The sequence below is a fragment of the Poecilia latipinna genome, unplaced genomic scaffold (assembly GCF_001443285.1).
Source record: "Poecilia latipinna isolate Pla-1442-1.1 unplaced genomic scaffold, P_latipinna-1.0 Scaffold972, whole genome shotgun sequence".
NCBI lineage: Eukaryota > Metazoa > Chordata > Actinopteri > Cyprinodontiformes > Poeciliidae > Poecilia > Poecilia latipinna.
In genome coordinates, this window is record NW_015113588.1 from 68,793 (window position 1) to 83,217 (window position 14,425).

Sequence of the window (14,425 nt, forward strand, 5' to 3'; positions counted from 1 at the left end):
ATTTCTACATAATCACTATTTAACTCAATCGCACACAAGCGCTTCTGGTTTATATTTAATGGGGCAAAAGTGAAGCATCAACAAATGTACACGCCAACATTTATAGCCCAAACTAATTTTGCATGAGTGTTCCTGTCGGCCAAACGCTTAGCTGATTTATTTTAGCCGAGCAGCATTTGTAGTAAAAAAAAAAAAAAAAAAGCTCGAAAGACTCTGTATCACAAACTGACCCAAGTGAAGCCTATGGTGTCATAATAACCAATAGTGAGAGCAATTATTTGTACAATATACTTCTCAAATACTGTATACTCATAATATAAAAGGTAATATAAAGGATTATTTTGGGACGTCTTTTTGTAATTTTTGCACATCTTAGATTTGGAGTGGTCATAAGATATTCAGGTTTAAAAGGTCAAGTTTGAGATCACAGATATTGAACACACTGAGTGACAGCCCTTTATACTCTCAAACTTACAAATACATTCATAAAAAGTTACTTGGTGACTATATAACATCCATTCCAGTCTTTTAATGTAAAGCCCTGAAGTCTATTGCTTAGTATTTTACTTTAAACCTCGATGTACAGACAGATTTGTGCTGGTTTAAAGTCCTTCGATGAATGCTCTTTTACAATGCACGTGGCATGACTCATTTTCTCTTTCTTGACTGTGCACTCAGCAAATCCTCAGGTATCCATTAGTGGATTATTACACTGTCCAGTAAAGGAACCAATTTAGCTGGGACAGCTCTGCTGAGCAGCACAGTACGGAGTGCTTTCAGGGCAAATTGTGGGCCCATCCAGCGCCCTCCTTGCATATGCTGTACATCACCACTGACGTGGACTAATTAAGATGGAAAAACGCACGCAAGAGAGACACACAGAGCTTCTGAGGGGGACAAAATTCATTATTCAGAGCAAGATTGCTATGCTTTGAACATTTTGGATACCTAGAAATAGGAGTAGTTACAATGAGTCATTTATTGGTCATTTCATCCGAAATTTGTAAAAATGAAAGGTATTCTGCAGAATTGGCACCTTAATTTGGTGGAAGGGTTTGAGTCCTCCGATGAACCTGGAGGATATGTTGTTAGGGAGTTAGGCATGCCCCCTAGTAGGGTTTCACCTGGCACGTAGGTCCAACAAAGAGCAAATAAATCTTTTTTTGATGACGCAAGACCTCAATAACTCAGTGAAGTCTGGCTGGACCACTTTAAGTCCACATCAACCAACCCTACAACTGATCATGTGTTGCTGTTTTTTTTAACTTGCCCTCCGTCGTTCTTGAATTATGTTTACTGAGTGTTTTACTGTTGTTCTCTAAGAAAAATGTAGAATAATGAAAAGCTTAAATATTATTCATGCAGAATAAGTTGTATCTGACTTTAAGCAGGTAAATAAGCAGATCAGGGACTTGTAACCGCAGAAATAACATTAAGTCATAAGGAGCAAAATTTACCTGTACATTAAATAGAGCGATGTATATTTATTTTGTAAGAGGCAACAAAAAAAAAACGTTTAAAATATTGCATAGGTCATAACATGTTCGTTACTTTCTACTGTAGGGTATGTTAATCGATACAGAGTTCCAGTAAGTTTTAAATGCAGACAGTAATAAAATATTTCACAGCAGACCGCACACCCCCCTTAGCACATACCCAGAAAACACAAATATATTCACTCACACAGCTCTCTTGAAATGCATGAATGTTTTGTCTTTTTTAGTGTGGAGAGTAAAACATTTCTACAAAGGACGGGGAGCCGTTGTAAAGATTTTTTAAAGTTCAAACTAGAATATTTACCAAGAATATGAGAGTGGTGGTATCATGCTTTTTCCGTCTACAGATTCCTTCATGAATCTGTAGATTTTTTTTATCAAATGAAGCAAGAAGTCAAACTGTTTTACATTGACAAAGAGAAGCTTCTGATACAGTACAGAAAATGTGAAGCAATCATTGCATTTAAAGTTTACTGGAAGCTTCAATAGTAAGAATATTTTAAATGTCTAAAACGCAAAAGTCTGAATTTCTTAGCTTTTTGACATGGGTTTTAAAAATTGCAGTCCAGTATATTTACAATGATTTACATAAAATATATATATTTGTAAATATAATTTATTTGAAATAAAGATAAGAGTTGACTGGCTATTGTTAAGCGTATAATGGTGGCTCAGAAGGTAGGTTTTCATCCTGTAACCAGTGGGTTGCTGGTTCAGTCATTTTGCCCTTGGGCAAGGTGCTTCCCCTGCTTTTCCTGCTGTGACAAAAGGGTCTTGTGATGCCAATCGCATGTCAGCCTCACTTCTGGTAAAGGTGAATGAAGAGTAAAGTGCTTTGGAGTCCTCTGACTTGATAAAGCGCCATACAATTGCAGACCAGTTACCATTTATTAGGACAGATTGCTCTCCATTATTAACTAACAGGGCGGTAAAGGTGATGTTTACACCATTTTCCAGGTGGAGGTCCTTGATGCCACGACAAAGGAGCAGCTTTGTTTTTTAGATAAGGTATGCCGATCGATTTTGGTGTGAACACACAAGCATCAGAGTTTAAATAATTGAAAGACTCATGGGTATTCATTCAATGGGACCAATACTTTCTGCTTGTATTCTGGTCAGGTGGATCCTCACTCTACAATAGGAGATATTAAGAGTCTGTTTTACAAATCATGTGAGTTTTTTGAAATTATTATTGCTACTTGAATATCTCTCTCTGTAAATGGATTTACTGGACAAAGATGAAGATTAACACACTTGTTCTGCATTGAAGTTCCAACGACCTGAACACACTTGATATAAAACCTCTTCCCCGGAGGGATTTCTTGTTCAAAACAATTTCTTGTTTGTTTCCTCAAAGCTTTGCAGTGGTTTCTGCTGTGAGCTTGTCTCTGGTCAAGAGATGTTGCTAAATGTTTGCCAAGCCTGAGGCCGTCGGCTTCTATTAGAGCAGAGCAGCTTAACGTTATTCCATTGTGGTCAATTATTGCAAGGCCTCCAGCCAAAAACTCTTTATGCAATGCAAACTCCATCCATCCGTGCCTCTGTGTGAATGTATACGTATTCTATGTGTGTGTGTGCGTGTGTGCGTGTGTGTGTGTGTGTTTTCTGCTCAGATCCTCAGTGGTACCCAGCAAGACAGGCACTAAGACTTGATACCAGTAAGTGGCTATTTTGTCATTTCAGTATTAAATGCATGTATTACAGGTACTTCATAAGCAGCATGAGAGCTAAGTGGTGATCTAATCTGTGTAACTGTTTGCTATTTTTTATTTTTATGTTTTGCCATGTGGAGGTTAACGTGGGTATAACTGGGCCAACTGGTAAATTTAGATTGAGGATTTTCTAAGTAGTAGCTTTTTGTAGGGATGAAAAATGATGTAGAGTGCCTTAAAAAAATCGCAGTCCTTTTAACTTGGTCACATTTGTCACTTTACAAACTTCATGGTATTTTATAGGGATTTTAAGTGACACCATGAAATAGTGGCACAAAATTGTGTCGCTGAAGGTAAATGACGCATGGGACTTGTCTTGGCTAACTATGCTCAATTTAAGTCTGTAATTTAGGACAGGTCTTTGTATGTCTGTATGTCTAAGTTTCACTGTCCTGCTTGAAGGTGATCCTCCAAATCTGGGGGCTGATAACATTTTATGTGGCCCTCAAGACTTTAGAGACACGCAAAAACAGAGCCGTAAAGATAATGGTTGTGTGCTTAAATATTAATTTATCAATCAAATCAAAGCAGTTTTTACTTGTATAATGCCAAATTACATCATTGTGAAAAAATAATTAATATTGTTTAATCTTAAAAACAGCTATTTATTAATATTTTAACAGTGTGTTAAATTCTGCCACAACCAGCCCTTTGAGGACATTCATGATCTTATGTGGCCGTAAATGAAAGTGAGTTTCAAAAGGCTTTCAAATTTACCTTGCTGTGAAAAGTTGCACAGTTTGAATTTGCTCATAGAGCTATTAGGGACAATTATCCCATGGGAAATTCTAAAAATGCCATCCACTTAGCAGGGCACGCTATCTATAATCTGGATGAAAGCTCCAAGTGGAGAGTGTGTGAACAAAAAACTTCTATAAAATAACTCAATAAACATTGTATCTAAATACTTTTTCCCCTTTTTAAGGGGGAAAGTCGCTCAGAGATGATGAGATCTTACAGAACCTACCAGTGGGAACCACTGCCACCATGTACTTCAAAGATCTTGGGCCACAGTTAGGTTGGACTACAGTGAGAAGACTTTACTAATGCACTATTTTACCTTACTTACATCCTAAAAACCAGAGTTAATATAAGCCTATTTTGTTTTCAGGTCTTTTTTGCTGAGTATATCGGAGCCCTGCTCACATACCTCGTCTTCTTTTTTCGAGTGCCATATATCTACTCTCACACATACGCCCTTACCTCCAGTCCCCATCCTGTTGTTACGTAAGTAGAAAACAAAATGTCAACCAAACAAAGCAGAAGTCATCACGAGCCACAAGCCAAAGTCCGTTTCCTGTCTTTGTGCGATTAAAGTCATTTTTCCAGTTGCCTGTTTTTGGATAAAGATAATGATAGTTATATATTTACTGACTGTGAGCTTCAATTTTCCTCCAACCGAGAGCTGGTGAGATACGTGCGTTCAAAGCAGCGTTTTTCCGGTTTTATTGAACTTCCCACAGGTTTATGGTATCACTAGGGAAAAGCAGCGCACTCTAGTGGTGGTAAATTGTAAGGTCCTCAATTTCTACTCGACGACGTAGGACATTGAACTGCAACAATTTCAAAATAGACCATTATGATATTCCTCCGCTTTCTCAGCCTAACAATATCTGTGTTACAGATACAATAAAGTTATGTTTTTGAATAGTTTCCGGGCATTAAGGCACGGAGAACCACAGGAATGTACCATATACGAGGCTATAACAACAACAAACATGCAAAAGTTTCTTCCACTCCCTTAGAGAGACACAAATGATGGCAGTGGGTTGTTATATCTAGTGTACAGCATCTTGTCTGTAGGAAAACAGTGACACAAGTCTGGTCATTAGTTTTGAAGTATTTAATAGTTTTTCTACTGAGCCACTAAAAAGACATTAAAGGGAAAAAATAAAGTTAAAAATAAAGTTTTTCTTTTTCAATTTAGGGGGCTCCATATTTTTCTTTTGCTAAACATTCTTGCATACACGTGAAAATAATCTCAGCAAGATTGATCAAATTAGATAGATACATACATCTGGCAGCATCCATCAACCTAACCATAGCAATAATAAACACATTCCTCGGCTAAAAAGTGGCATGAAACTTAACAGTCTTTTATGGTCTTAAGTTTCAGTAGTTTTGAATCAGGTAGAAAAGTGAGTATGCAGTTTACTGCCTTCACTAAATTTCACTTACTTGTGATGTACCATCTGTCTGCTACACGGACGAGAAGATAACTTCAGAGAATCCCCCTTTTAAAAATCTAAACTAATAAGCACAGTTTTCATTCATCTTAGACCTCTGACCTTGTTTGGTTTTGTCCCCCAGACTGGCCTGTGTCTGCCATACGTTCCACTATGTGAAGAGGCTGATGGAGACCATCTTCGTGCATCGCTTCTCCCATGGGACAATGCCACTCAGGACGATAGTCAAAGTTAGTTTCACTAACCCCTCTGTACAACCATTAGCTACAGGACTTAGCCCTTGATGAATGTTGCTGTACAAAATTACATAATACTTCATTTGAAACTTTTTTTTGACAATTAACAACGTTGTCTTCAAATTTTGTTGCTCCTTTTCTGTAGAACTGTGCCTACTACTGGGGTTTCTCTGCCTGGTTAGCCTACTACATTAACCACCCTCTGTATACACCTCCATGTAAGTCCAGCCATGTGCAGATATTAAGGGATTATTTCCCTTATCCCCTTATTGTAAAAAATATATACATCTGGTAGACTTTGACATCAGGGTTATTGTTAGCAAAACTGTTAACATAAATCTTCTGACAATCACAATTATTGCTATTCCTCCTGTTGTCCACTTGGGGGCATACTAGAAAACTCAAATCTGTTAAAAACTGAAATTTGTTGGATTTACAATGAAATTATGTCATTTCCATTATTGCGCTGTTATTAATATAATTGTTGTTGCTACATTAGAAGAGTGATTGGTTAATTTTGAGATGATGGCAGAAAATCAGCATCTTCGGGAAACAATAGGGCTCATGAAGTCCTCTATCTTGGTATTTGTAAAATGTGCATTAATTGCACATGACAGCATTAGGCTAGGAGGCAGTTTCAGACTATTTTGCATAACTTTAATAATGGTACTACCTGACTTTAAACGTGTATGTCCCCATGCAGCCTTCCCATGTCAAGTATTATTGCAGTTATGGACCCCACAAATACAGGAAACAATGGCTACACAATAATAATTATTATTGTTTTTTATGTGTTGTGACTTTTTTATGTGTTGTGACATATTTCTGTTACAGCATATGGAGAACTTCAAGTCAAGTATGCACTATTCACATTTGCGGTACGTAAACTCAGGCTCACACTGGGTAAAGTTAAACTCAAGACTTCTGATCTGTGAATTTCTGCTTTAGATGTGTGAAATCGGCAACCTCTCCATCCATATGAGTCTGAGTAACCTAAGAACAGACGGTGAATTGTTGATCTTTTCTTTTTTATAAATCCCATTTTTTTAAGAATCAGGCCAACTAAAGTCCTTTTTTCCTCCCGATTGTTTATTTTTCTCGTTTGTGGAAACATCAGGGTTCAGAGTGAGAAGGTTTCCTACGCCAACCAAGAACCCCTTCACATGGCTGTTTTTCTTCGTGTCCTGTCCAAATTATACTTATGAGGTAAAATTTACAGCAACTATGTTATACATTACACAAAATGACATGTACCATAAATTTTTAAAACAGCCGTGAAGTTTCATTGTTTAATTATAATCCTAATATGTCTGTACGTTGTCATTTGACATCTGTAGGTTGGAGCTTGGTTGAGCTTCACAGTCATGACCCAGTGTCTTCCAGGTATGTGATGTATTCATCCATATTTTGGCAAAACAAGAGACTCACCAAGAAATCAGCTGGCGACCAGAATTAGGATATTTCTAGCTTAACTGGCCAAGACCCTTGAACAGTCAGTCTGAAACTCAAACTTCTTCTTCTAATTAGTAATTGGACCATGCGTGACAGTTTTCAAGTTGCAATTGCCAACAGCAATTTCCAGTGTTGAGGTTGTTACTGAGGGAAGAAGACTCAAAATTTGCTATCTCCAGTGTCAGTGAGGTACAAAGTTACTGAAATGTCAGAAGTTTATCCTCACTGTAAGAGACTTTCAACAGTTAACAGGAAGGTTGAATACTTCTTCTTCTTATAGCCTTGATGGCTTATAAAAAAACGCTAAATTTGGAAATGTAACCAGCCTATTGTCTATCGTAGAGTTAAGCTAAGGTTATACATTATTTGAATATACTCACTGAGATTGATGTTTTAGTCAATGTAGCCATGCTAACTGCACTAATCACTAATATAAGAAATCAATTTACAATGTGAACTTTGTAATCATTTTGTGTTCTATCTTATACACATTTGGACATCACTTTTGTTTCTAATACAAATAATTCACGAATGCTAATGGCAAGCAGGGTGGAATCAATGTTTTGAATGCTGTTCATAGATCATAATTTGGAAAACGGTATCAGCCGGTGATAGTTTTATAAAAACCAAAGATCAAAGATCGCCTGTTACAGTAACATGTCGTTGCTTTTCATTGTATGTCTTGTCTTGCAGTGGCAATATACACTTTGTTCGGGTTCATTCAGATGACGATCTGGGCCAAAGTGAAGCACAGAGCCTACATACGAGAGTTCAAAGACTACCCAAGTGTCCGGACGGCCATTATTCCCCTGATTCTTTGATAATTGCTTAGGCCTGTGCTATTGTTTTCTCGAATCCAACACTATGCAATTTTAATACTGATGGGCTTAAAAGACGCAATAATTTAGATATACACTACAGTTGAGCCTTCAAAACCTCCTGAGAACATTTTATTTTATTTTCAGTTTCAGCACACATGGACCAACATTTTTAGTAGTGACATAAGTGTATCGTTTTACCATGCAGCTTTTAGTTTTTGTGCTAAAAATCAAGCTGTTCAGGTCATAATACAGAATGAATGATTGTAAAAACAAAATAAAACAAAAAAAAACAGTTAATTATTGGATTTTCTGCTTGACAAAGAATGAATTTTAGTATATTCATATTAAGCACAGACGGACACTGTTTAAGTGATTTGTTTTAATCCAAATGTGTCCAACTGAAGTCCTGCAGAGTCAGCGTCCTGCATGTTTTAGTTGAGGTCCCACGCAAACTCAGATTCAGCAGCTGAATTAGCTCCTCATGATGCCATCAATTTAGGTGGGAACATGTCAATGAAACTTTTATATCTTTTCTGGTGTGATATAAACATCAGCTTGCAGGTCTTTGGTCCCTCAGGACCCACTTTCTAACACCACTATGTTAATGGATTTTAAGTAAATGTACCACTTTCTCTGTGTTTTATTTCCACTTGTTGCAACATTTTATTTATCTGGCTAGCTTTTTCAGGAAAGCTTGAGGAAGCATTATTTTGCATCTGTTATAAAACCAGCAATTTCCCTGCCAGCATACCTAGGTGGGCCCCATGTGGGGAAAAGGAGGCAGGCCATATGGGCCCCATATGGGTTTGTCCGTGGGTTCCACGATGGCCCCACATGGGTTTGCCCATGTAGGGCCCATGTAGTGCCCATGTGGGCTGTGGCCCTACATGGGCAAACCCATGTGGGGCCATCGTGGAACCAGCGGACAAACCCATATGGGACCCATATACCAGCCCTCCTATCCCCCACATGGGGCCCACCTAGGCATGCTGGCTGTTCTCATTTCATGATAATTCATCAACTCTTTTTTTAAAATGAAGATTTTAGGAATTTTAGCCAGCAAATGTTAGAAATAATGGTTGTTGTTTATAAGTAAGTGCCTAAAGTAGCAAACCTACAAACTGATGTTAAGAGTTTAGTCGCTTTTGTGCTCTCAGGGGGATGCTGCTGAAGCATTTAGTCATTAAATTGTCAAGCTTTTTACTGAAAACACTGAATGTGGAACAACTATTCGAAATCAACATGTAGATGCTTTCACTGTGTAGTTACTTTAAAAACAATTATTCTTTCAAGACTCAGGTTTTATAAGAAATAAAATAAAATGTGACTAACTACAAATAAAGGTGCACATCTTAAAGAAACATGCACTTTATTTTATTTGATGCTTCTCATAGAAACATTCACATTCATTCCTCACCTTCTAACGACACCAAGTGTAATAAATGTGAGCAAACAATCAGAGCTGGACATGTATAAGTAAAGCATTTAGAAGATTTAAACATTCAAAAAGAAAAAAATGGGCTGAAAAACGAGTTTGCAGCAGCCGAAGGATTTTGTAATAATCAGTAAATGTATTTCATTAAAAAACTGTCAAAACTTGGGAGATTGTGATACTTATAATCAATAAAGTGCAAAAAAAGATGAAAAACTAAGCTTGTTCAAGTGCTTCTTTCACAGGGATGTAAAGGCAGTTGAAAAGTTTATCGCTTGGCATTTGAAGCAGAAAGTACAAAGAGCTACGCTTTCTTCCCAGCCGACGGGCTTCGCATTTTCTGATGTTCCTTCGGAAGATGTCCCCGTCCTTTTTCATTAGGGGTGTGCGATAAAATCTTAATTATGGAAGCATGATTAACAATAGTCACACCACTGTTGCAGACTTAGCAGCTTTGTTTCTATATTTAGTGACTTTTCAGACAAAAAAAAAGAAAAAAATTGGTGTCTTTCAAAATTGGAATCGGCGGGTCAGATTTTTTTAAAGATCGCCGATTGGCCAGAAAACTGCAATCGGTTCACCTCTCTATATTTCAAGTCTGTAAAACCCAGTTCTAAGGCGAGCAGGGCGCAGAACATGCAGCAGGCACATACATGCTCCACTAAACTAACTTTGTTTTATCAAACGCAACAGAGGAAAAAAAATTGATTCACACGACTTCCTTCTTCCACGCTTGTTTAAGCCAATTAAAACAGTCCGGTCAGTTAAATATGATGTCAGAGCTTTTTTTTTGTTTGTTTTTTTAAATATACCAGAGTAGAAGCTGTATGGCAGGTCACTAAAATCAACACAGCAGTGAAGCGAACACCCGGAGCGCCCGTCCAGTTCGGTTTACTTCCTGTAAGACTTGATGGCTGTGGTTTCAATGTACCGCTGTGCACCAGCAGCTTTCGGGTGCAGAACAATGGTGTCGTCCTCTCTGGACTGCTGCTTGGCAAAGTTCACAAACACCTGGAGAGACAGGTGAAGATCAGATCAGAGCAGACTGGAAAAAAAGCGACTTCATGTTTTAACATTGTAGTTAGTCAGAAACACAAGCACTGGCTCTAAACACTGTACACATCTCTGTTAAAATTCCACATTTGGATGATGTAAAAAAGACACAAAAAAACAGCATCAAATAATACTAAATCAGTTTAAATTTAATGTGACATGTATCCTTTACAATTGAGTTGGATTAAAATATGCAAAAACGTGGCGGAATTAACCGAAAGAACAAAATACCCACAATGATACACGGTGTTAGTGGCATCATGATGTGGGGTTGCTTTTTATCAAATGCATCTATTTTTGTTTTTCATTGCATATTAATGAAATTATGAAGAAATTCAAATACGAGTTAGCTTCGACTCAAAACATTCAAGGGGGTGAAGGAAAAGAGGAACTTCATTTTTCAAACCAAAAGCTGTTTTTGAATTAAAATTGGCTCCAGCAAATGATCAGTTTAAGAGTGTACACTAGATTGACATTTTTTATTCTTATATGTTTTTCCCATCACAGATTTGTTTGTTTTCCTAGTTGAATTATGCATAACAGGTGTCATACTAAAGGTCAAAAAAGTTTTAAATTGTTTCTTTCATATGATTTTTACTTTTCAGAGAATACATAGAGGTGTACACTTTGCAGGACCATTGTAAAATATTATACAGAGGTCAAATGTAATAGGAAAGAAAACTCAAACTCTGGATTGTTTCTGTGTGTACATTGACCTGGTCAAGAGTCGTCTGGGACACAGAGTAGTCCTCTATGTTTAGCTTGTCCTTGTTAGCCAGGACCATTTGAAATATCCTGGCCAGCGATGGAGAGGAGATCTTATACTGCAGAGTGTTGTAGTGCTTCTCCCTCTGGATGGAGCCGGGGAAGGTGCTCTCCATGAACGCCTCGGCTGGGTTCAGGTTGGGCAGACAGCCGGGCTTGGCAGCCCTGATCTTCATGGTCACCACATAGCCGTCACCGAACCTGGATCGCAATAGTAATATTATCAAGTTATGCTTAACACGGGTCAGTTACTGTTGCTAGAAACGAAACGAGCGTAAAGTGCAACGACTGACTTGTATTTGAGATGTTGAATAGTTCCCAGACATTTGAAGGATCCATTAACCATAATGGCTAAGCGGGTACAGAGCGCTTCACATTCTTCCATGCTGAATGAAATAGCAAATGCATTGTGAGGCAACATCTGTAAGCTCATGCATGTGTAGAGCTCAATCCACAGCAACCCTCAGTTTACCTGTGTGAGGTGAGGACCACTGCTCTTCTGTCTTGAATGACACTCATGATGGAGTTCCAAAGGAAGCGTCTGGAGAGGGGGTCCATGCCTGTGGTGGGCTCATCCTGAGGGACAGGAAGTAAACCACGACAGCCATATTTATAAATGTTCACAGCAGAGTTTTGTCGGTTCTACCTTGAAATGCCGGATGGTTTAATGCTCACCAGCAGCACCAGAGCAGGACAGCCGATCATGGCAATGGCGGTGGAGAGTTTCCTCTTGTTTCCTCCGCTGTAGGTCCCAGCGCTTCGACCAGCATACGCTGATAAACCCAGCTTCTGGATGGCCCATTCAGCCACCTGAAAAAGACAGAAAATATATACTATGTACAGATGTAAGCTCTGTGGAACATTTCATTCTTTATTTACCCAAGTGAAATGCATCATCTCACCCTGCTGATCTCAGACTCTGGGACCCCTCGGAGGCGGGCGTACAGGTGCAGATGCTCTCTTCCTGTCAGCAGCTCGTCGATGGCACCAAACTGGGGGCAGTAACCCATGTTCTGGTGGACGTCCAGGATGTTGGTCAAAATGCTGAAACAGAGTGTGGCATCAAAAGGCAACTTAGCATTGAAGATCGGACGAGAGAACAGATTACTACAAAGCTACAATCCTAGTGTTCACATCGTATCAAATGTGTGGTTAAAGCTGTGACTTGATAAAAAAAAAAAAAAAAAAACTAGAAACAGACTCAATATGTCACACTACCTACTCTGTGTCACCTATTTTAATGTTGACATTAAATCGTATTGTTTATATCATGAACCTGTAGCCGGAGACAGTAGCCTCTCCTGACGTCACGTCTATGTCTCCAGTCAGCATCTTAAACGTTGTGGTCTTCCCGGCTCCATTTACTCCCAGCAGACCAAAGCACTGCAGATGAAGATGAAAAAAAATAAAAACTTATCCGATTGTCTACTGCTGAGAGCAGCTGTTCGGGACGGATTTAAAGAAAGCGGGACACACCTCTCCAGGTGAAACTCCAACACAGATCCGATCCACTGCGGGGATGATTGTTCCTCTGTACGTCTGGTCAGATAACAGCGAAATGAATCCTGACTTGTTTAGTTTTCGATCGCTTTATTTCTGTCTAATCCTCACATATTGAAATCTCTCACCTTGGACAGGTCTTTTATGCGTAAAATATCGAATGTATTTTTACTCCTGTGGATTCGCTCCCTTTCCTCAGCCACATCTTTATCTTCCTCCAGCATATGAGGCTTTGGGCTATCTGGAATCCTATAATTATAACAAATAATAAAAAAAGCTTTCTTAGTAAATCCAAAATCCTGGAAATGACATTACATCTTAGAAAAGTGTTGTGAAGTTTCCCTGTCCTTTACCAGTGATCCAGGAAGAAGCGGTACTGAAACAGGATGTTGAGGATGAAATAGACAAATCCCTCCGTGGCCATGCAGAACAGGTTCTTCCCAATGAAGTCCCAGTTAAAGGGATCTGGACTGTAATCCTCACCTGAGGCCGCGGATAAACACAGCGTATTTGTAATATCTCTTATTTGTAGCTGTTTCAGAAGGATGTACATGGCCTTGTATTCATACACATTAAACTTTTTTTTTTCCCATTTCATTGCTCAATATTTACAGTCTTCAGTGTAAGAGCAAGTTAAAGCCACGTCCGTGTAAACGGGCTTTATAGTATTTTCCTAATTTTTGCAACTCCTCCAGAGTTTCTATGGCTCTCTTGGCTGCTTCTCTCATCAAAGCTCTTGGTAGGTTTGTAGTTGTGCCACATTCACATGGTGTTTGCATTAAGCAATCATTTTTCAAAGTTTGGTGTAGTGTGTGGAATACATGCTTCAAAATTATCCACTACTTTATCTTGATCTATCACTTTAAATCCAAATAAAATACAATCTAGTTCAGAGGTTCCAATGTTGCAAAATAGGAAAAGGTCCAAAAGGTGTGAATGTTTTTGCAAGCTGCAGTACTAGAGTGAATATATAGAATCTGATCTGTGACACATGGAGTGACTGGACATTCGTCGAGCTCAGACATGATACAGAGACACAGAAAAGTGGTGTGATTACCGAAACGAGCATAGACGTCAGTCACAGCCTGGTTCATGGCCATATCTATGAGACCTCTACCAAGGCAGTAATGGGGAAAGATGAGCAACACCATCTTTAACATCTGGTTGAATCTGTAAAGAGCCTGAATTGAAAAAAAGAAAGAACGGAAGTGTAAGTAAGAGGGAAACTTGTTGAATTTAGGTTGATATTCGCCATGGACCTACTGTAGTGCTCTCAAACAGGTCCAGGATGAAGGTGATGGCACTGCTGTTGATCCCGATGAAGAGGTTGATGCAGGACAGAGAGACGTAGGCTGTGCTGGGGACGCTGAAGACGTAGGACATGGGGTACATCATGGGTGTCACGGACCAGCTGGGGAAGAGAGTCAATTCGTCTGAAACGATGAACGATACCCGATACCAATTCACATCCTGTTAGTCATGATTGTCCGAATCAGGTGTGGACCTTAACAACAAATCTGTATTTCCAGACAATTTAAAATTTTCTAACTGTTCATAACAATGTTTTATACATTTTGTATCAGTTATTGCCAACACTGGTAACGAAGGGCAAAAAGTCTTGATATAAACTCTCTCTTGTTTTTTGCTATTGCATAATTTCCTAATGTAAACTTTTAGAAAAAATTAACTTTTAGTGTTTATTTAGTAGGTTTTAAAAAAATCCCATATAGAATTGGTTTTAACAAGTGGTTATTGACTTCACAAACACTTAT

At 38.6% G+C, this 14,425-nt stretch overlaps 2 protein-coding genes across 3 annotated transcripts in view; one reads left to right on the forward strand and one right to left on the reverse strand.

Annotated features, from left to right (window-relative positions):
• LOC106958234 (very-long-chain enoyl-CoA reductase-like) overlaps nt 1–8,682 on the forward strand; it is a 13,264-nt gene extending 4,582 nt beyond the window's left edge. Inside the window, exons 2-13 of the mRNA XM_015050022.1 lie at nt 2,454–2,504; nt 2,616–2,667; nt 3,110–3,154; nt 4,134–4,237; nt 4,320–4,435; nt 5,519–5,624; nt 5,776–5,848; nt 6,465–6,508; nt 6,579–6,636; nt 6,748–6,836; nt 6,968–7,013; nt 7,776–8,682. Coding sequence (XP_014905508.1) covers nt 2,454–2,504; nt 2,616–2,667; nt 3,110–3,154; nt 4,134–4,237; nt 4,320–4,435; nt 5,519–5,624; nt 5,776–5,848; nt 6,465–6,508; nt 6,579–6,636; nt 6,748–6,836; nt 6,968–7,013; nt 7,776–7,903 — 912 coding nt within the window. The 3' untranslated portion in view covers nt 7,904–8,682. The remainder of the gene's footprint in view (nt 1–2,453; nt 2,505–2,615; nt 2,668–3,109; nt 3,155–4,133; nt 4,238–4,319; nt 4,436–5,518; nt 5,625–5,775; nt 5,849–6,464; nt 6,509–6,578; nt 6,637–6,747; nt 6,837–6,967; nt 7,014–7,775) is intronic.
• A 254-nt stretch (nt 8,683–8,936) lies between these two features.
• Nucleotides 8,937–14,425, reverse strand: part of LOC106958241 (retinal-specific ATP-binding cassette transporter-like) — a 42,165-nt gene continuing 36,676 nt past the window's right edge. For both annotated transcript variants that reach the window (XM_015050037.1, XM_015050036.1), the window contains 12 exons: nt 13,917–14,064; nt 13,711–13,834; nt 13,007–13,136; nt 12,782–12,902; nt 12,630–12,692; nt 12,430–12,536; nt 12,056–12,197; nt 11,829–11,963; nt 11,626–11,729; nt 11,447–11,539; nt 11,105–11,354; nt 8,937–10,346 (listed from right to left, as the gene is read on the reverse strand). In XM_015050037.1, the coding sequence (XP_014905523.1) occupies nt 10,227–10,346; nt 11,105–11,354; nt 11,447–11,539; nt 11,626–11,729; nt 11,829–11,963; nt 12,056–12,197; nt 12,430–12,536; nt 12,630–12,692; nt 12,782–12,902; nt 13,007–13,136; nt 13,711–13,834; nt 13,917–14,064 (1,537 nt within the window). In that variant the 3' untranslated portion in view covers nt 8,937–10,226. The remainder of the gene's footprint in view (nt 10,347–11,104; nt 11,355–11,446; nt 11,540–11,625; nt 11,730–11,828; nt 11,964–12,055; nt 12,198–12,429; nt 12,537–12,629; nt 12,693–12,781; nt 12,903–13,006; nt 13,137–13,710; nt 13,835–13,916; nt 14,065–14,425) is intronic.